Raw genomic sequence first — 23,023 nt, 5'->3', positions numbered from 1 at the left:
TTTGTAGATCTGGTCAAGGGAACTACAGTTACGTTCTAATCTAGGGTTAATGGATTACGATTTATGAATGCTTCGGCATGTATATATATGTATTGTAACGTTGAAAGGAACATAATGAAAAATCAATCTGGTAGTCCCGGTTTTGGGATCCAGAGGAAAATCTTTGTGCATTTGTTTTGTGTGTCTTGCCATTTGTATATTTTATGTTTTTAAGAATTTGTTTTGCAGGTAATTTTTGTACAAGGTTAAAACCTACAATTCAAATGGTACAACTCCCTAACCCTCCTAGAGCAATAATGTTTCTAGAACCAATTTTAAGACATCTCATCCAAGCTTCATTTCATGGAGACAATTATCAAACTATGATTTTATGTGATTCATGTTGGGTGTGTGTTATATTCTTTCCACGACTAGTCGCACGCGTGGGGGGGTCACAATGGGAGCGTAACCCCCCCTGTTGGGGGGTTTCAGGGGAGTAGTAGCCCCCCTGTACAGGGTCCGGGGGCAACGCCCTAGGAAAAAAGTTTTGGATCCTATATTAGGTGGGCGGACCTACCTATGGTTTTGGGCATGATGGTTTTCTGCCCATGGTATTTTGTAGATCTGGTCAAGGGAACTACAGTTACGTTCTAATCCAGGGTTAATGGATTGCAATTTATGAATGCATCGGCATGTATATATATGTATTGTAACGTTGAAAGGAACATAATGAAAAATCAATCTGGTAGTCCCGATTTTGGGATCCAGGGGAAAATCTCTGTGCATTTGTTTTGTGTGTCTCGCCATTGTATAGTTTATGTTTTTAAGAATTCGTTTTGCAGGTAATTTCTGTACAGGGTTAAAACCTACAATTCAGAGATCTAAGGACCAAATTTGCTACAAATTGGTTGTGCTTGGACTAAGAGAGTCCAAACATTGCTTCTTTAGTGCATCAATGGATGCAAATGTACAGTCCCCTAACCCATTGTTCAAGCAAAGTTCAATGTCCACCCTTTTCACCTTGAGGTCATCTTCCATCTAACCTCCTTCCTACATAAATTTTGGGCTTTTATAGACTTGTCCTTCGCAAGAAAAAGATACCCATAACTAAGCAATATGCTCCTCTAAGGCCCTGTCCTCAACCTAACCCATAGGTTGTACATGAGTTTGATACTCAAAGGCTTCTCAGTTTCTCCAATTGACGAGCATCTTCCAAGAGCACCTGCCCCACTTTGGATACTCTTTATGTACACCAAGACTCCTCCTATAGACTAAATAGGAACTACATCAGGTCATTAGAGAGGAGATCTATAGATTGTACATCCATGCTACTTGGTCTACAACCCTAGAGAGCCTTGGGTCGAAGATGGATTTTTATCAAGAGTACTTCTTAAAGTTAAAGGAGGGCCACATTGTTCGTCCCTCATACAATATAGACATCAAATGCACCTGCTCAAAACCCTCCTAGATCAATTTCAAATAGGATCAAACTCTTAATTGAGAAAGACTAGCATATCCCATGGCCAAATAATATCTACCAAATGTACCAGTTATAAGAGTCAAAACAAATATGTATCTTATTTTCAAATGCACCTTCTATGAAATAGAGGACGATATTACTGTCTATATAGGGACTCAGGGAGCTCCCTTTCCACTTTCTTTTAGTATCGCTATGAGAGATGCCTAGCTCTCCTCATGAGAGATACACGGCCACATATCTTCAAACCACACCTTACCCTTTGGCTACCAGGAGACTCATCTCAAACATTCAAGTTTCCCCATCATATCAAAGCAACAAGAGACCACCAAAAATCATCAAAGTACTTCAAACCATAGAACCATGAGACCACAAGCCTCCTCTCAACCTCCCCTCACAAGGCAGTCAACCAACATCTCTGAGGCCAATGAACCATTGTTGGACTAGGTCATAGATCATACTTCACTAGACTGACAAATGGACCAGTTCTAGACCGATATAGAGCAGGGTAACCCGCCACCTACTACATTGCCCCCCAAACCCAATCGAACATCCAAAGTTATTTCTAAAGCTTCTTTCCTTTGACTTGGGATAATAGGAGAGAAGGGCTTCCCCACTCATATGCCCTCCTCCACCCCAAATTTTGTAGTCGGATCCCTTCATGGTACCAAAAGACTATTTAGCAATCCAATACTTTGATCACCTTTTGTTGCCCTTAGTCATTAGGTCCAAGTGGACTTGACATCATATCATCTCTCTCTCTCTCTCTTTTGTTGAGTACCAATATCTCCAATAATGGACCATCCCTTTGTATCTTTGCACTTATACCACTACTATACCTTTTGGGTTTCTTTGACTAGACTTAGAGACTCGCTTAGATAGATGCTTATGAAGTATTATTTTTGTTTTCTTCCTTTTTGTTCTTAGAATTTATTGGAGTTTCTTTTGCACTCCTACAGTGTACCCACACTAGACATATTTTTTAATCCCATTAACCTTATCTTGCAGTGAGTTATTGGACATTATTAAAATTATCTTATCTTAATCTTACATTTGTCCAACCAAATACATTAGGGGGGCCAAGAAACTAAATATCAAACATTTCTACTTATCATGGCAACTATGTTTCCAAGCCTTAGGACATAATCCCCAACATATGACATATATGAAACTAACTTATTAAAAGCAGATTTGTCACAACTACAAATCTGCCCCCTTAGCTTCTATATACTTGTTAAATCACTCAACAAAATTTTCTAATTGTTCATGATAAATTAGGATACAAAACACCCCTTGCAACTACTCATTCACCATATATTTGCAAGTATACAAAGTTTGAACTTTGAACAACAAAGTACATTTCATATATCCATAACAATGAAGTTACAAGTACATACCAACAACTTATCACAAGTTGGTAGAAGATAGTCCTTCAAGCTTATCACAAGATAGGACTTTTTATTGCTTTCAAATCTTAGCTAGTATATCCACTATCAATAGCAAACCTTAACCACAAAGACAATGACCTAACAAGGCATTCCACCAAGTTGTCCAACCAAAACATAGGTTCCACCATAGACTAGCATCAAGACTAATAAGTTCATCCTTGATCTTTCTCCAATCTTGCCTCACACAAGCTCTCCAAGCAAAGCACTCCAAGTCTTCTATAAGGTTTCTTTGCCACAAACCCTAGGTCATTCTCACATAAGGATTCAAACCTTCATGCTTCAAGTCTCCTTTAAGTTTTGCCTCTCACATAACCTAACGCCTTCCTCCCTTGCATAAAAACAAATACAAAGAACGAGACAAGTTCATCTTCAAGATAAAAATTATCTAATGAATTATTGCATGATTACTACATGACAAATAAAGACTCTCTCCTCCCTTTATATAGAATTGATAAGGGATGTCAAAAATAGTAAAGTGTACCAGGTCCACAAACAACCTAATCTAATCCTTAAGATAAGGTCTCCAAGTGAAGTGCTCTCTCTCTAGGGTGTACAAATATCAAGACAAGGCTCCTCAAGTGGTGTACTCTCTAAGAACGAGCTCCAAGTGTTAAGCACTACTCATTACAAGGCTACTCACTCTCCGCAACAAGCATCCAATGCTCCAATACTCTACCTCAACATATATGTCATAGGTACACATACAATATGCCCTCAACCCAAGCATTCTCCAGTTAGCACTACTCATTACAAGGCTACTCACTTTCCACAACAAGCATCCAATGCTCCAATACTCTACCTCAACATATAAATCATAGGTACACATACAATGTGCCCTCAACCCAAGCATTCTCCAGTCAAGTGCTCATCCTCCTAAGGCATGCTAAGTGTGCCCAACACTCCTAGGGCTAAGTGCCCTCCCTCCTAGTGCCCAACACTCCTCCCCCAATGTAGATCCAACACCCATGCAAGCACCATCCTCAACATGCGCATCATGTAGAAGATATCAATGAAACATAAGATGACCATCTAATCAAAGAGTGTGTCACATCTAGCACGAAGTCCAAGGTCAAGCAACCACCTATAGAATGCTCTCAAAATGTCCTCAACCAAAAGGTCTATGATATAGCTAAGGGGATAGGGTTTCACCATGCACCACACATCACATAAAAGCACCCCTAGCATGGTCTAAAGTTGTAAACACTTTTAAAGTAACCCAAAAGCTAAAACTCGCTCTTTGTGAGGGAGATATCTTCACCAACACATGTCCTCTCCCTCTCAATCTCAACTAAACTTGCAATATAAATATCTGAATCCACCACAATTTTAGAATCAATTGCCAACCCCTCAACAAACAAAAAAAAACCATCATGCAAACATCATTCTCCTTTATCAAGGTATTACACCTCACTTCCTCAAACAACTATAAGACTCACAAATGGAAGCAACTAATTCAATATGCTCTCTTAAAAACAATTAATTCAATATGGAGAGTGTATCTCCTAGGAAGTATTCTTACCCTCATTAAATATTTAGGTGTTCCTTAATGCTCCTACGTATCGTGCAATGTCTAACTAAGCCATATTGGTTTCCTATGCATTGAAGTAGGGGGTAAAGACATATCTCTCCCTAAACTCTCCTCATCTACACCTTGACCTAACTCCTCTTTCCACCAAATCGAAATTTGGTACAATGACCTCCTCATTACAATCAATCACCAAGTAAGATACCAATGATTTAGAGGACCACACATCCTCATCAAACTTTACATCTTAACTCTCAACAAGTTTTCATTGCATTGAAATGTAAAAACCTGTAAGCTTCGGAAATATTCCTCCTTGAACCTCCCCTTTGCTAGGGGGTTGACCACCTATGAATATGAAGGAGCATAATCCTAAACCATCAAGAACTTGCCAAACTCCAACATGCTTCATATCAAATTCACTTGTGAATTTCTATTTGCACCACATAGTGAACTTTTCTAAACTACTTGTAATGATCAATTCATCTACATATAGAATCAAGATAACCAAATCAGCATTATAATATAAGTAATAAAAATTTGAATCGCCACTAGTCTTGGTAAACGCCAAGTTTAGTAGGAACTCATCAATCCTAGAGTAACTAGCTTGTGGTGTCTGCTTTAACCCATAATAGGATTTCTTCAACTTGCAAAAATGGGTATCATGCCCATGGACATCAAAGGCTCTAATTTAATTTATGTACATTTTTTCATCAATCACAACAATTTAAAAAAGTCATGTTTACATCCATCTAATATAAGCACCTTCCAAAACATACTACTAATGTAAGAATGGTACAAATAAAAGTATACTTGGCAATTGGGGAAAATGTCTCATCATAATCGACTCCCTCTTTCTATGAGAACCCTCTTACAACAAACCTTCCCTTGTACTTTTTAGTACTCTTGCCAACACATGTTTGATCCTAAGTTACATTGAAACGGATACGGGAACGGATACAAATACAGGGTTTGAAACGGATATGGCAAATTTTCAAAAAAATTGGATACGATACATGAAGCAAACGACATATATATATATATATATATATATATATATATGATAAAATAAAAATTTCATTTTATCATTCATCTTTTAGTCTTTTGAATCTAGATTCTATATTTAAATATACATAATCATCATCATGAATTCAACATAAACAAATCATCATCATCAATTCAGTATAAAAATTGTCATCATCATCATCATCAATGATTATTATAACATTCAAGTTGGCACATTAAAATGTCAATACCCACTCATAGTTTAAAGGAATAAGAGATTGTTTTTAGAGTCACATCATACTTCATGAAATTATATATTTTTCTAATGAATTTGACAGCACTAACACAGAGGCAACATAGTGAATTTGACTTTATAAATAGTATGTTGCACAGTGTATTGGTCTAGACTCTAAAGGAGTCATGACATAGAAATATTGTTTAGTATCACCAAATATAATGTAAGTTTAATCATTGTAAATAACTGCGTCTACACATTATAAATTGGACTGTATTCCAGTAGCTACAATAGGAGATGCTAAGATGGATTTATTTATTCACAACCTAAGATCATATGACTAAGAATCAAGATGCCACAATTTAAGCAATTAAGTATTGTGAAGTATGATACTAGTAAAGAAATGCTAATAAATTTAACCTAATGCAAAGAAAGTGCTTCCAGCAGCCAACTTTGTGGGTAACAACTTTCCTTCTTGATTTCATAGATACCTTATGAGTTTCTATTACAAATTTCATGTTTCCATCCTTTAGATCTGGCATTGTTGAAAACTTGTAAGCAAATACCTCTATCATGTCATTAATCCTTTTTCAAAATAAATGTTCACTTTCAGATGAGTTGTAATCAGTGGATATAAGGTTTGCAAAGAATTCAGCTACATTTACATGCTCTGGACAAACAAACCTCGAATATATTCTTGCAATAAAGTGCCTAGAACATTAGAAACTTGGAAAACTGTGTAATATTCCTAATTAGTCATGGCTAATTGGAATATTCGATTTTGTTCAATTTTTGTCTTCTATAGTTATTTGTAAATAAAAAGTGAGGACGGGGGACATAACTCACTTTTAGAATCAAAATTCACTTCCTAGTAGCACAACATTGTGACTTAAGGGGGAGCCAAGGGGCCAAAGGGGGACGCAGAAATGGAGCCCACGCAGACACATGGAGGAATTGCGCAGGAGGGAAGAAATACGTGGCAAGAGAGGAATCACGCAGGAGGAGGTGAGCCTTGGGATTGAGAGAGGCAAAGGCTATAAAGGAGAGAGGAGCCCCCTCATTTTGAGCATTCAGTTATGAGTATTTGTGATAGTCGTTTCGACTTAGAGCCCGCTAGCTATTTAGCTAGTCTGTAGCACTATTTAGTGCATTGAGTGTCTCCTCCTTTCAGAGATCTCACCCTTAGCCCCGGGGGACTTCGAGTGCCTACTCGGGCAAGGTATTTCCATTGGCATTTCAGCAGTAGTTTTATCAGCATTTCAACAATAGTTTCATCAGCGTTTTGGAGGACTGCGCAGCACTAAGAGGGATGACACAGTTCTTTCTGGCAGGAGTCTGAGTTGAGGGTTTGCAGTAGGATTTGTGCTGAGAGAGAGAGAGCAGGGGATCAGCCCTTGCATATTGGAGAGTTCTGGCAGAGGTTTCAGGCAGATTTTTGGAGGGTATCATTCAGTGGCAGCGCAGAGCATTAGGGGACTGCACAGAACCCCAAGGGGGTGATTTTTCGGGAGTCGGCCATTCTAGGAGAGCTTTCTGGGTTTTTCTGGGTTTCTTGAGTAGAGTCCAATTCAAGAGTTTCGGCCTTTTCTGAGGAGGGGAGCAACCCCAAATCCTCATTTGATTTCTAGCAGCACGGCAGTTCTCCAGTAGCTAGGACGCAGTTCAGAGAGGGGCCATTCCTTTGTTATTCTAAGTGTATATCTTCACTTGCCTTGTGCAAGTCGAGGTGCCATCTTTCTGATCACCTCCTGTACTCATTCTATTACTCAGTATAATAAAATGGCTTAACATTTCTCTCTGCATTTCTTGAGTATCTGCCTATGGTTATATTGTTATATGTTGCACCATTGTTATTTGCATCTATTTGAGCATTCTCGGCTATTATACCACTTGTGTGTTCTCCTATACTCTTAGACAGAGTCTGGAAAGGGACAGGTAGCCTCCGGATCTCGTCCTCTTTTCAGAGGCGACATATCTGGTAAAAGCCCTCCCAGTCCATCTCTGGTTGGAGTTTGCTTGTGTTTGAGGAATATTCCTGATAAGGGATATCACAGTGGTATCAGAGCATAGATCTGGCTCAGCCTGTGGAGCTAGCAATCTATGACATCGGGGGAAAAACCCTATATCTGTTACAGAGGTCGGAGATACAGAGACACTGGGCGTTGGTTGGAGAACACTTACAGAGAGGGAGATTGTGTTCCGGTGGTGGGCGCAGAACAGGAGGAGCCTGTGGTGGACGCAAAACGGAGGGAGCCTGTGGTGGGCGCAGAACAAAGGGAGCCTGTGGTGGGCGCAGAACAAAGGGAGCCTGTGGTGGGCGCAGAGTGGGAGGCTCCGATGGCAGATGATGACGGGAAGAGATTTGCGAATATGCTCCTCAAATCAGTGCAGGATCTATTGAGGCAGATTGAGGTGATGGGGCAGAGATTCACGGCAGTAGAGGCCAGATAGCGTAAGAGCCCACGAGTTTTCCAGGTTGGTGAGGGATCGGGCGCATCCCACCATTTGCCAGAGCAGCGTGATACTGCGCAGCAGGTAGCCTCACATGCCCCTACACGCTCTACCATGCCCACTTTCTTAGGAGCAAACACGGGTGTCGTAGCCCAGCAGGAGGCAAAGCTCGGACATATGGACGATTATTTTGCAGAGTACCAGGCCTATGGGCAAGAGTTCAGGGAAGCCCTCTCATTCAGAGATTTTGTTCAGCTCCAGCGGGATAGTAGACCCCGCAACCATCACAGAGGGTACCAGCATTACCATGATGGTGACACCCACCGTGCAGCGAATAGATTCCACTTGCCTACGTTTGATGGTTCATCAAACAGTTCGGCAAAGTCTTGGGTGGAGAAGCTAGACATTTATTTCCAGCTTAACCAGATGTCAGAGACAGAGGCCATCAAGGTGGCAACATTGCATTTGGATGGTGAGGCCCAGGATTGGTGGTTTCATGGGATGGTTACACTCGGGCACTCTACAGTGACGACATATGTGGAGTTTACCAGGAGATTGATGGAGCGATTTGATCGGAGGGATCCAGAGCAGCATTTTGTTGAGTTGACGAGGCTCAAACAGACAGGGAGCCCAGAGACCTACATTGCAGATTTCTTGAGGGTCTCCGTGATGGTGCCAGACCTATCCACGGCGAGGAGGGTCTATATGTATGTTGACGGGTTAGCAGAGTCACTTCGGGGTCTAGTCCAGTGCACTAGACCAGCCACACTCCAGGACGCTATCAGCAGGACCCGGGACTTACAGGATGTCTTACCCAGGACCCGGACACCATACCCCCAGAGACAGACTTTTCAGTCCAAGGGGAAGGATGTGAGGATTCCACCTCCAAAGGGGAATCCAGGACGAGTACAGATTAAGACGATATCAGGAGGGAGCTGAAGAAGAAGCGATTGTGCTTCACATGTCAGGAGCCGTGGGCACCGGGACATAGATGTGCTGCTGGCAAAGCACATTTTATTGAGGTCTTCTCCGAGAGCAGTGGAGAAGAGGATGACGAGGATGATGTGGAGGCAGGAGATAGCCATGTCGTAAAGGGACCTTTGCCACCTCCACCACCAGCAGCAGGTGGTGCATCTTTTGCACCCACCAGAAGGGCCCTTACAGCATTGCGAGGAGTTCCCAAGTATCTGACGTTACGTGTACGAGGGACAGTACGTGGCCAGCGAGTATCAGTTTTGGTTGACAGTGGGGCGACCCACAACTTCATCGATGCACAGATGGTTGAGCGGAGAGGGATACAGACAGAGAGCTTCGATGGGTTTTCAGTCTTGGTCCCAGGAGATTAGACCATGACATGTGCTCGTTATATTCCAGAGCTTTCAGTGACGATGGGCACCTACACATTGACTGACCACTTTTTCGTGGTCAATATTCCGGACACTGACATGATACTGGGTGTTCAGTGGCTTATCACTCTAGGGAAGGTCACAACGGATTGGAAGACCTTAGAGATGGAGTGGGATGATGAGAAGACAGGGAGGCATGAGAAGATACGGGGACAGCACACATATCTGCCTCAGACTATTTCGGCTCATCGGATGGAGGTGATTACCACCCCCTATAGGCACCCCAAGGCCTATCTGGATGAGATTGAGCGGGCTATCCAGGAGTTGCTGGCTCTTCGGCACATTCGACTGAACATGAGTCCTTTTGCTTCTTCCGTGGTGTTGGTGAAGAAGAAGGACGATACATTGAGGATGTGCATTGATTACAGGGCCTTGAACAAGAAGACCCTGAAGAACAGGTACCCCACACCCAAGATCGATGAGTTGATGGACGATTTGAGAGGAGCACGGTTCTTCTCAAAGATCGATTTGAGATCTGGGTACCATCAGATTCGCATGAGGGAGCAGGACATTCCCAAGACCGCCTTCAGGTGTCACTATGGGCACTTTGAGTTCTTGGTGATGCCTTTTGGGCTAACCAACGCCCCCGCTACATTTCAGTCCTGCATGAATCACATCTTCCATAGTCACTTGAGGAAGTTTGTGTTGGTATTCTTTGATGATATTATAATTTACAGCAGGACTTGGGAGGAGCATCTCCAGCACATTGAGACAGTATTGCGTATCTTATAGGAGCAACAGTTCTATGCCAAACTCTCCAAGTGTGAGTTTGGGTTGACGGAGATGTTGTATCTGGGACACATCATAGGGGTGAACAGAGTGAGAGTCCACGAGGAGAAGATCAGGGCCATCAGAGAATGGCCGAAGCCAAGAAACGTGACGGAACTACGAGGATTCATTAGCATTTGTACTTACTACCGGAAGTTCGTCAAGGGTTTCTCACAGCTTGCTGCACCCCTGACAGATTTGATGAGGAAGGGGGCATTCAGTTGGTCGGATACAGCGCAACGAGCTTTTGACGGGCTCAAGGAGGTTATGAGCAACTACCCAGTGCTTGCGTTGCCAGATTTTACGCAGCCTTTTGTTTTGGAGTGTGATGCGTGGGGAGAGGGAATCGGCGCAGTGTTGATGCAGGGAGGTCACCCTATAGCCTTTAAAATCCGGAAGCTCCTTCCGCACAAGAGGTTGTATTCTATATACGACAAGGAGATGCTGGCCATCATGCATGCATTGGCTAAGTACCGGCAGTATTTGGTGGGTAACAAGTTCAGGGTGAGGACTGATCACAACAGCATCAAGTTCTTTTTGGAGCAGAAGTAACTACAGGAGAGGCAACAGAAGTGGATCAGTAAGATCCAAGCATATGACTTTGACATTGAGTATGTCAAGGGTAAGAACAATGTGGTAGCAAATGCCCTTTCACGTAGACCAGCCACGTTGTCTCTTATGAGCTTGGATACAGACTGGAGGGCTCGACTCTTAGTAGAGTACTCCAAGGACAGTTTTGCATGTGAGATACTGGATGGGCAGGTGGCAGATGACAGGTACAGGGTGGTCGATGAGATCATCTATTACAGGGACCGGATCTTCTTGAATGAGGGGTCTCAGCTCAAGAAGAAGATACTCCAGGCATCACATGATTCACCATTGGCAGGACATCAAGGGTTTACCAAAACCTACAGGGCCATTAGAGAGAGGTTCTCCTGGAAGGGCCTCAAGGAGGACGTACTCCAGCACATCCGGGAGTGCAATGTTTGCCAGAGGAACAAAGGAGAAATGAGCCATCCCGTGGGTTTATTGCAACCTCTTCCCATTCTGGAGGGGAAATGGGAAAGTATTTCAATGGACTTCATCACAGGGTTGCCCATGGCACAGGGCAAGGATTGTATCTTTGTCGTCGTTGATCGACTGACGAAGTATGCACATTTTTTTGCCATATCCACACACTATACAGTAGCACAGGTGGTCGAGCTGTTCTTTAGAGAGATCTTCAGGCTACATGGTCTTCCTAAGACCATCGTCAGTGATAGGGACAGTCGTTTCATGGGCAAGTTTTGGTAGGAGCTTTTCCGGTTGGTGGAGACGGAGTTGACACTGAGTACCAGTTATCACCCACAAACGGATTAGGCAGACAGAGATAGTTAACAAGTGGCTGGAGGGCTACTTGCGTAACTATGACAGTGGGCAGCAGCGAGCATGGCTGAAGTGGTTGCATCTAGGGGAGTACTACTACAATACTTCACATCACATGTCCATTGGTATGTCACCATTCTATGCCTTATATGGGTATCATGATTCATCCTTTATCTTTTGCTGACGTGATGTTTGGTGATAGCAAGGCTCCTAGAGCCAAGATTTGGATCCAAGAGAGTCAGGATATCCTCCGAGCTCTCAAGGACAACATGGCTACAGCATAGAACCAACAGAAGTTGTATGCCAACAGGGGTCGGGTGGAGAGACAGTTCGAGGTAGGGGACATGGTCTACCTACGATAACAGCCATACCGACAGTCGTCACTGAAGCAGAAGGGGGCTGAGAAGCTAAAGCCCTGCTTTTATGGGCCATACAGGGTGATACGCAGGATTGGACAGGTTGCATATGAGTTGGAGCTACCCCAAGGCAGCAAGATTCATAACGTTTTTCATGTATCATGCCTGAAAAAGGCATTGGAGCAGCAGGTGACCGTGACAGATGAGCTACCACCCATGGATGATGAGGGGCATTTGGTTTTACAGCCGGAGGCTATCATTGATACCAGGGAGAGGCAGCTGCGGAGCAGGACGGTCCGAGAATTCTTGGTGAGGTGGAAGAATTTGCCGGATGAGGATGCCACTTGGGAGAGTGAGAAGATCTTGCGGCATCCATCACTTCAGTTGCTCGAGGACAAACAACATTTCGTCGGGGGAGACTGTAATATTCCTAATTAGCCATGGCTAATTGGAATATTCGATTTTGTTCAATTTTTGTCTTCTATAGTTATTTGTAAATAAAAAGTGAGGACGGGGGACATAACTCACTTTTAGAATAAAAAGTCACTTCCTAGTAGCACAACGTTGTGACTTAAGGGGGAGCCAAGGGGACCAAAGGGGGACGCAGAAATAGAGCCCACACAGACACATGGAGGGACTGCGCAGGAGGGAAGAAACACGTGGCAAGAGAGGAATCACGCAGGAGGAGGTGAGCCTTGGGATTGAGAGAGGCAAAGGCTATAAAGGAGAGAGGAGTCCCCTCATTTTGAGCATTCAGTTATGAGCATTTGTGATAGTCATTTCAACTTAGAGCACGCTGGTTGTTTAGCTAGTTTGCAGCGCTGTTTAGTGCATTGAGTGTCTCCGTTTGGAGATCTCACCCTTAGCCCGGGGGACTTCGAGTGCCTGCTCGGGCAAGGTATTTCCATTGGCACTTTAGCAATAGTTTTATCAGCATTTCATTAGTAGTTTCATCAGAGTTTTGGAGGACTGCCAGCACTGAGAGGGATGACGCAGTTCTTTCTGGCAGGAATCTGAGTTGAGGGTTTGCAGTAGGATTTGTGCTGAGAGAGAGAGAGCAGGGGATCAACCCTTTGCATATTGGAGAGTTCCAACAGAGGTTTCAGGCAGATTTCTGGAGGGTATCATTCGGTGGCAGCGCAAAGCATTGAGGGACTGCACAGAACCCCAAGGGGGTGATTTTCTGGGGGTCGGCCATTCTAGGAGAGCTTTTTGGGTTTTTCTGGGTTTCTTGAGTAGAGTCTGATTCCAGAGTTTCAGCCCTTTCTGAGGAGGGGAGCAGCCCCAAATCCTCATTTGATTTCTAGCAGCAACAGTAGCACAATAGTTCTCTAGCGGCTAGGACGCAGTTCAAAGAGGGGCCATTCCTTTGCTATTCTGAGTGTATATCTTCACTTGCCTTGTGCAAGTCGAGGTGCCATCTTTCTGATCACCTCCTGTACTCATTCTATTACTCAGTATAATAAAATGGCTTAACATTTCTCTCTGCATTTCTTGAGTATCTACTTATGGTTATATTGTTATATGTTGCACCATTGTTGTTTGCATCTCTTTGAGCATTCTCGGCTATTATACCACTTGTGTGTTCTCCTATACTCTTAGACAGAGTCTGGAAAGGGCCAGGTAGCCTCCGGATCTCGTCCTCTTTTCAGAGGCGACATATCTGGTAAAAGCCCTCCCAGTCCATCTCTGGTTGGAGTTTGCTTGTGTTTGAGGAATATTCCTGATAAGAGATATTACAAACTGGAAACTTGGAAACGTATCCATGTTTTATGGAAACCTATCCAATTTTTTTGGAAACGTATCAAATTTTCTTGAAACTCCTTTGAAACGTTTCCAATCTTAGGCTAATCGTTTCCAAAAAGTGAAACGTGGCGGAAACGTTTCCATGTCGTTTGCAAGTCGTTTTGTACATGTTTCTGTATCCAAAACGCCGAACGGCATTTCCGAGAGTTGGGGGTGGCATTTCCGAGAGTTGGGGGTAGCATTTCCGGTAACTTAGGTTTGATCTTGTACCATCACCTAGAATCAACCAATGATTTCCCCATGGGCCTCAATACAATCTCCCAAACATCATTTTGTGGAATGGAGTTAAACTCCTCAATCATGGCATCCTAACACTCCTTTTCATGGGCCTCCTCAAAGCTAGAAGGCTCACCCAACTTTTCATTAGCATGTACAAGTGCCACATGATCGGTAAGCGACCAATAAAGTCCACCATCTCATGCACCTCTAGCCAAATTCCTCAAACTTGCTAGACTACAATCGTCGATAGTGCATCATTGTCCTTCAAATGCAACTCTACGTTGGAAATCTATCATACAAGAACCCGAAAGAAGATTTTTTTCAAACCATGAACAAACAAAACATCATTCAACTCAAGAACATCACTTGATGAAATCTAGAAGAAGATGAAGCCCAATCCTTTCACAATATAAGTACCAGTATCACCCAACTCCACACTCATTCCTCCTACTTGCACTTGAAGCTTGTTAAAGAATTTGCTATCATATGTTTTGATGCTCCATTGTCCACATAGCACCCAACACACCACACTGTTAGAAGATGAACAATAAACCATGAAGACAATCTCAAGATAGGGTGCTAGCTCATCCACTCTTGCTACAGTGCCTACTCATTGCAACCTAATTTTGTGTCAAGAAAATGGATAAAGAAATGTCCCCTTTGTTGACACCTAAAACATTTCACATCACTCAAATCCTTCTTACTTTGGCTTGATTCTTCCTTCTTACCGTTCTTGTGTCTTTTATTGTTTCCCTTTCTTATCCTCTAGATGAGGATTGTGTCTCTTTGCTTTTGATTAAGATTCTAAGATTATCTCTTCCTAGACAAAGTCAACCCAAACCTTATCAAAAGTAGGTAACCTCTGATGAGCACAAACACCTTTGACAAAAGGTTTCTAAGATGAAAAAATTTGGGCACATGTTATATTCTTTGCAGGCTAAAAACCCACGCACGATTTAGATGCATTGGGTACAACAAAGAGGCAACCCCCACCATCTAGGGGCTTGCCCCCTACCCTAGGGTTCAATGGTGTAACCCCCGGAGCCAAAAATAAAAGCGCAGTTTTTGTGTATGTTTTGACAGTTTTCGACATACGATTTTCACATTTAGCAGTTTTGTAGCACATGGTGTTTCAACCGATGGTTTTCTAATTTTGGTTAAAGAATTGACATTGTAATCTAATCTGGCTTAATGGATTAGGGGTTTTTGATGAAGCAGAATCCCATATATTGTAATGAAAACAATGGAGTTGATTGATGATAAAGTTACTAGTGCAACTCTAAACAATTTGCTAGTTTTCCTAGTTTGGCTTTCCAAGGTAAATCTCTATGTAATATGCTATTGCCAATGGTTTTACTTTTATGTTTATTAAGAATATGTATAGCTATGGCATCGAACTAACCTTTGAACTCTATAATCATAACTAGGCAGTTAACCACCATCTCTACGTCACTCATCGCTAAAAGCTTGTTTCTTAAGAGCATCTTCTTAGAGACACTCGCACTCTAGTATAATGCAATGAAAACATTCATTAATCTCCTTGTTCATCTTATTCTCTAGAAGTGAGTGACCAAATTACCACTCACCAATAGAAGATCAAATTTCTTTGCCTTGGCATTCTTTTTTTATGCTCGACCAATAGTTTTGGATCATTATGTGCAACGATATTTGTCTCAACATACTCCTAGGGATTGATCTCTTTGGCATTTACAATTTGCTCTTCTAAGGTGTAAAAATGGGAGCCCCTTCCAACCTATCACACTCTCGAAGACTAAAGAGTAATCATCCTTGCAAACTAAGCTTCAAAATCTTCTTCCGAAGAACACCAGGATTTCACACCTGGCAACCTATAATAGGTCAAGCACCTCTCCAAGTACAGGACAACTAAAATACACAACTCCCTTTTCACAAAGAGAGTGATCCTAGTTAAATCAGCTCTAATACCATGTGAAAATTTTGAGAAAACATGCTCGATGCAATTTCAGAAATTTCACATCAACCTTGAGGTTCCTTGGATCTATTTCTTGTGAAATGTCAACCTTAGAACTGAGTATGAAATATATATTACAGTTGCATATATTTCACTAATGCTCAATCAAAAATACACAAGGCCACCAAAAACATAAACACCAAACAATTGTAATGAGGAGAACTATATTTCTATCCATCAGAGCATCCCCAACATATAACAAATTTGTTGCAACCACAAATCTGCCCTCTTAGCTTCTTTATACTTATTAACTCAACAAAATATGCTAACTGTTCATCATAAATCAGCATATCAAACAACCTAGAAACTATTCATTAACCATGACTATAATATATAAGCCGAAAAATCAGGTTTGCAAGTACACAGAAGTTTGGACAGAAAAGCACACTTCATCTAGACATAAGAATGGAGTTACAAATCAATGTGGAAAAAGTCGAAGTTGGGATTAAATCGGCAAGGGTCCAGAAATTGAAAAAGTCGTTAAAGTCGGGAGTTTTTGAAAAAGTTGGCAAAATTAAAAAAATACAAAAATATTCATTTTTTTTAAATCCTGACTTTTTCAATAAAATTCCGATTTTTCAAAAACAAAAATAAAAAATCGTTAAAGAAACTACCTCATTCACGATTATTTGGAAAAAGTCCCAATTTAATCCCGACTTTTTCAACTGGGAAAAAATCGGCCGATTTAATCGGCCAGCCAAAAAAATCACGTTTTGGGGATTTAATCCTGACTTTTTCCACACTAACAGCTTATCACAAGCTGGTACAAAATAGTCCTTCAAGCTTATCACAAGCTGGTACAAAATAGTCCTTCAAGCTTATCACAAGCTGGTACAAAATAGTCCTTCAAGCTTATCACAAGCTAGGACTCTTCAACACTTCAGAACCCTAGTTAGGGCATCCACCATTAATAGCAAGCTGCAAACCTTAACCAGCAATACAAAATCCTAACTGTTCATCATAAATCAGCATATCAAACAGCCTGGAAACTACTCATTCACCATGAGAATATAAGCCAAAAAATCATGTTTGCAAGTACACAGAGGTTGGACAGCAAAGCACATTTCATATAGACATACGAATGGAGTTGCAAGTACATACCAACAGCTTATCACAAGTTGGTTCAAGATAGTCCTTCAAGCTTATCAAGGGCTAGGATTCTTCAACACTTCCAAACCCTAGCTAGGGCATCCACCATCAATAGTAAATCCTAACCAGCAATACAAAGTCCTAATAAGACATCCCACCAACCTATCTAGCCACACCAAGGAATCTTCAACAAGCCAGCATCAACACCATCAAATCCATCCTTATGTTTCTCCAAGCTTGCCACAAATCATAGGTCAATCTCACACAAGGACTCAAATCCTAGCACGCCAAGTCTCCTCTAGGTTCTGCCTATCACAAACACTAGCACCTTCCTCCCTTGAATGAAAACAAGTACAAAGAATCAAGACAATTTTATCTTCAAGATATAAATCATCTAATGAACTCTTACATGCTTGCTACATGAATGCTACAACAAAAGACTCTCTCCTCACTTTATATGGAAAGGGTTGCCAACAATAGTAGCATGGACTAGGTTTCACAAGCAACATAATCTAATCCTCAGGATAAGGTCTCCAAGTGAAGTGATCTCTCCTTATCACAAGTCTCCTCACTCTTCAAGACAAGCAACCAATGCTCCAACACTCCTCCTCAACATTTGTGTCCTAAGTCCATATACAACAGCAAGAAATGCACCCTCAAGTCAAGTGCTCATCCTCCAAAGGCATGCCCAGTAGTCCTAACATGCCTTAGGCTAAGCACCCTTCCCACTATTGCCTAGTACTTGTCCTCCAAGATAGATCCAACACCCATGCAAGCAACCATCCTCCTCAACACAAGTACCATGTCTATGGAAGATATCAATGCCACATAAGATAACCACCTCATCAAGGAGTGCACCACATCTAGCACCAAGTCCAAGGTCAAGCTACGAGATATAGAAAGCTCTCCAAATGTCATCAACCAAAAGGTCTGAGATACAACTAAAAGGCTAGGCTTTCGCCATGCAAAAGAAGTCACATGAAGGCACCCCTAACATGGTGTAAACACTTTTAGAGCAACGCAAATGCTAACACACAAGACATGTGATCAAAAAAATAATTTGAAATATGGTGGATAGGGAATCCTGCTCAGTACCTGATCTGACTCAAAAAATGTCCCATACAGACATTTGGATCATCTTAGTGAATGAAATAATGGAAGAGAAAAATAGTAAAATATAAATCCAGAATTAATGCTCAATCTGCACAGAACAAAATTACATTCCAAGGCATTTGCTGTTAGGAATAAATGCAAACCTGACCCTTGCGAAGCCCATCAGAAGGACACTTTAAAGCTTCTGCCAGTAGTGATACAATGACAACAGAAGATGCTGGATCTATGCTGGAATCTGCCAAAGCATATGCTTTAAGAAAAAAGGCCTCAAATGACCTTTGGATGGCAATTGATTCCTCTGCTTTCCGCAGTCCCTCTTCACAATGACCTGTATCATAAAGGATCCATCCCTCATAAACCAGACGCTCATGCTCACAGGTTGCATGTTGGCGGGCCAACTGAAGACTGTGCATTGCTGCTTCGGGGCAATTTAACCTAGTCAATAAATAACACCCAATACTCAACATTTTATCGATCAATATTGCAATTCTAGAAAGAAAATCAGCATGATTAAAACCAACTTTTAATAGTCACTTGCAACTATATTTTATATATCATCCAAAAAATATTCGCTTCCAATGTGACAAACAAACCTGAGCAGAAGAAGTGACTGTCTGAAGAAAAGTAGACTCTTTCCAGAATCTGACTCCAACATTTGGTAAATTACAGCGAGTGACCCAATATCATCCACAGAAGACCATCGATCATACAACTGCATCCAGCAGTCTGCAGTTGTCCAATGCTCCACGTGTGGAATCAATAGACTACGCAATTGAGAAGCCCCCACACGACCCCCATACATCATATAGTTTGGATTTAAAGTTAAGATTGCTTGAATATCAGACAATGCACCCCTATAATCTTGAAGGGCCAAGTAAAAGCAAGTTCGAAGCTCCAGGCAATCAAGTGTCAACTTGAAACTTAGAACACGATTGATTTCTATCAGTGCAGCATGTGCACTCTGCTCTCTCATTAATACTGCAGCTCGGTACATAAAAGGATAGGTAAGAGTTGGATCCAATGCTGTTGCTCTTTCCAAGTCTAACCATTTTTCTTTCCCATCACAATACAAAGACCTTTCTTGATACATCCAACCTAACTGCTTGCAAGAAGATAATAAAGTACTGATTTCATCATAGGCTGCATGCTTATATCCTCTCTTATACTTTGCTCTTGCTAGACCTGCATGAGAGTAAACGTGGCCTTCATTTACAGCTGCATCGAATAACCTTTCAGCCTTATCATACTCTCTTCTTGCAAGCATCACACAACCCAGCTGATGGACAGCCAATGATTTTTGTCTGCTAGTTGTTGCACACTCTCTTAAGCATTCTAGGAAAAAGGCTGATTTATCTGATTTCAGATCATCCTTCATAGCAACATCACTTAATAAAGAATATAAAGCAAATGAAGCACTGCCCGCCATTATTGACCTCTTCCGCATGTCAGTGTTGTAAAAGAGTTTTGCAACTTGTTCATGTTGTAAAGAATAAGGAAGTTCACGCAAGATCACCTGTAGGCAGGAAGCCACTAGCACCTGAGAACCCTCCTCCAAGCCATATTCCATAAAAGTTATTGCATCCTGTTCAGTATGAATTAAAGATGCTAGATTTCTGTCACAAGCATCCTTTAATTGCTCACAACAAAACTTGTTTGCAAAAGCCAGGATATCTAACAAGACATCTGGTGACAGATCATCACTTAGTTTACCTGTCTCACTAAATTTACAAATGGCACGCATGCCTCTTGCAGAAATACCATTATCAGAAAAATCTATGTCTCTTTTCCGTGCTTCTGTGAAACAACCATTCAGCATGGCATGAAAGGGAGCAGACATTGTGGCAACTTTCTGCCGATTACAAACTATTTCATCCTCTCCGATGTGGAAAACAACAATATCTGAAGAAGGATCTGACATAGAGCCACATTGAAGTAGAGGTTCCTGGTTTTTTGAAATGGGAGAATATGAGAAATCATTTGAAGCTGCTTTTGGTGAAAATTCTGAAATAATATCCAAGGGAGTAAATTCCTGCAGGCATTTGCTACACTGAGAGAGCAGGTCACTGATCATCTCCTCCCCTTGTTTCTCGTGTTTCAGCCAGGCTGCATATACAAGCTTCTCATGAACAGTACTAGCATGTTTCCAGGCAGATTGGAGACTCCGCCGGAGCAGTTTCACTTCACCAAGGCCCCTGAAAACTTGAGATTGCAATAAATAAAGGTCTGACTTTCCATGGTTGGGAGAAGCTTCAAGTTCTTCATGAATCTGAGCCAGCACTTCTACATAATCTAGTGGTTTGAAATTCGGCTCTATGGGAGGTTCTGCAAGTTTGATAAGTGATGAACTGCATGTCAAAGTTTCACAAAAATAAATACAAAATAACTTCTTAACAACTGCCTATGCTAAGGACACAAACTGCCTATACCAAGCACATAAACTGAAATGATTAGTGCAGTAGGTATTCCCCTGAATACTTCTAGTACTTATGCTTTGAAGTTTGAACACAAACAATCAGCGATAATCATAAAGCAGGTAATATTCATCTGAATCATTTCCAGTGTCTTTATTTCACTTCTAAAAAGAATTCCTACTTAAATAAATTACGTTCTCAGACCATAAGCAGTAAACATTATTAGCATGCAGGTTTCAGTTTAAGAAGAGCATGTTCAAACAGAGATGGTGTGTTATGTAGATGGGAGACCAACATTATGCTGGATTCAACATTGTTATGACAGCTTGCAACATGGCTTGGACTAAACACACAACTGTCTGGTGAAGGGAAAAGGCTTCATAACTGGAGAGGTTACATTAAGAGGACAATTTTACAGCATTTACAAAAATAAAAGCAATCTTACTGTATTCACGTCAGATTGTCATAAAATAGGATGCTTACAAAATAGGATATATAATGGTAACACAAGTTAGCCATCCCAGCCTGCGCAGCATAATAATAAGTTCCCTATGCTCAAGGTTAGCATCTCTGAGGCTGAGTAGACACCAGAACCCCACAATGATGGCTGGGTACCAATTGTCACCAACCCTGAGGCTTCTGCTACTGGTTAGGCCCCAACCCCCAAGGACACGACGACCAGCTGCCCAATGTTGGGACCCCTTCCTGCTGCTCCCAGAATATGATGGGCTGATGCTTGTTTCGGAAGATTTGGCCGTTTAATTATACTTTTATTTATTCACTCTATGCACCTTATACACTTCTATTATATGTCCAAGGGGCCTATAGTAGTGCAGTGTGCACTTTTGGTTTGTAACCAGCCCAATTTTGCCCTTAGCTAGCCTTCTGGCGGGTGCGATGGCCTTGTTATAAAAGGCCTATGTACTGTTGTCTATGTTAGTCGTCAAAGAAAACATTTTATAAAGATATATACTGGTAAAGGTCCTGAATTAGCAGCTAAATTTGACGTTTATTCTATTTTTAGAGAGTTTCATCTCCACTCTCCCTGTTATGTTTTATTTCGCGTGGATTAAGGCAAAGTCTAGCTTCAAACCCGAATGTTTCAGAAAAGTTATGACTTTTAGTTTCTATTTCAGGGGACCAAGCACACCCTCAAAATCAAATCTCACACTAACCACAACTCTACACAGCATAAATATGAGCAAGCTAGAAAGAGCTTCCTGTCAAAGAAATCACCGTTATACAAATCGGACAGAGATTAGTAGAGACATACTTGTAAAAGGAGGAAGGATCGGAGCAAGACATTTTCGCAAGCTTTCCTCTTTCGACTTGGAGCCAGGACTGGGGAGTCCTTTCAATGGGGTTGAGGGCATGAACCTGGCTATCTTTGCACGAATCTGTAAGCCACAAGCTTCTCATCTTACAAAACAAACACTTCACAGATCCCGAAAGGCCCTGCGTACGCCCAGTATTCTCCCATGCCTTGCCTTTCTGGGCCGCTAATCCATCACCAGTTTATGTTTCAAACAGCTGCCACCGCCAAGAGATAAGCTTTCACAGAGAAAGGGGGAAGTGAGGGAAGGCGGCAGGGTTGTGCTCCGCTAATGTCCTGCTGGTGTAGGTACACCACCATCTATCAGAAGTTACATTGAAGGCACAGAGTACGAAAGCTTTATTATCTTAAAAGTCTGTCTTTCTATATCTAAATAAATTATGCCCACCTGAGTTGAGATTGAGATAATCAATGGAGGAAACAAAGATTGATTAAGGTTTAATATTGTCGAGTAAGGATGAAATGATTGCAATGGCAGGGCAGAATACACTGTGAAGAAAATGGAGTGCTGCTTGACTATTGGGAATTGGAAGAAAAGCTGTAAATAGTTGGGACACAAACAAACACACATGCAAATGCCAAGAAAAAGAGAGTTGGATCCCAGTGCCTGCTGAGTGATGCAGACCTGACAGGATGGTGCACTCTGTGACCCTTCCCTTAAAAGTGAATATAACACAACATGCCAATTAATATATTATTATTATTATTGCTGCTTTTCACACATACCAACACAGTAAAGTGTTGCCCAGTGACCATAATGCCCGGGTAGGAGATAATTTGGAGCCCATAACTCACTTAATTATAGACCACTGAGAAAAAAGGCTGATCTTTCCTGATTGAATTTCATATGATACTAAGCTGCCATCACAGACCCACACGATGAACGAACAATTTCTTGGATGATAAAGCTATCATGGATTGGGTAGGCCACATAATAAATAGACATATACACAGATCCGAGCTGTGACAAGATCATTGAAGATTATCTGGTTAAGTGCCCACCTTAACAAAGGAGTTTTCCTTTTAGTTTGCTCAAGGCCCACGTGATTG

The 23,023-nt window shown here is 41.7% G+C and overlaps 1 protein-coding gene across 3 annotated transcripts in view; it reads right to left on the bottom strand.

The window, feature by feature from the left end:
* The window catches only part of EOL1 (ETO1-like 1), a 132,915-nt gene extending 109,947 nt beyond the window's left edge, over positions 1-22,968 (bottom strand). The window contains exons 1-3 of one of the 3 annotated variants that reach the window (XM_089448842.1): positions 21,914-22,968; positions 18,823-20,574; positions 18,373-18,664 (exon numbers count right to left, since the gene is read on the bottom strand). In XM_089448842.1, coding sequence (XP_089304968.1) covers positions 18,373-18,664; positions 18,823-20,574; positions 21,914-22,059 — 2,190 coding nt within the window. In that variant the 5' untranslated portion in view covers positions 22,060-22,968. The remainder of the gene's footprint in view (positions 1-18,372; positions 18,665-18,822; positions 20,575-21,913) is intronic. The other 2 variants (XM_089448841.1, XM_089448840.1) reach the window with 2 other exon arrangements.
* Positions 22,969-23,023: the final 55 nt, after the last annotated feature.

Source organism: Pinus tabuliformis, chromosome X (genome assembly GCF_031772625.1).
Source record: "Pinus tabuliformis cultivar Carrire ecotype Pingquan chromosome X, CPIR1, whole genome shotgun sequence".
NCBI lineage: Eukaryota > Viridiplantae > Streptophyta > Pinopsida > Pinales > Pinaceae > Pinus > Pinus tabuliformis.
The sequence above is the reverse complement of the archived record's forward strand: the minus strand, read 5'-3'. Positions and strand labels throughout refer to the sequence as shown.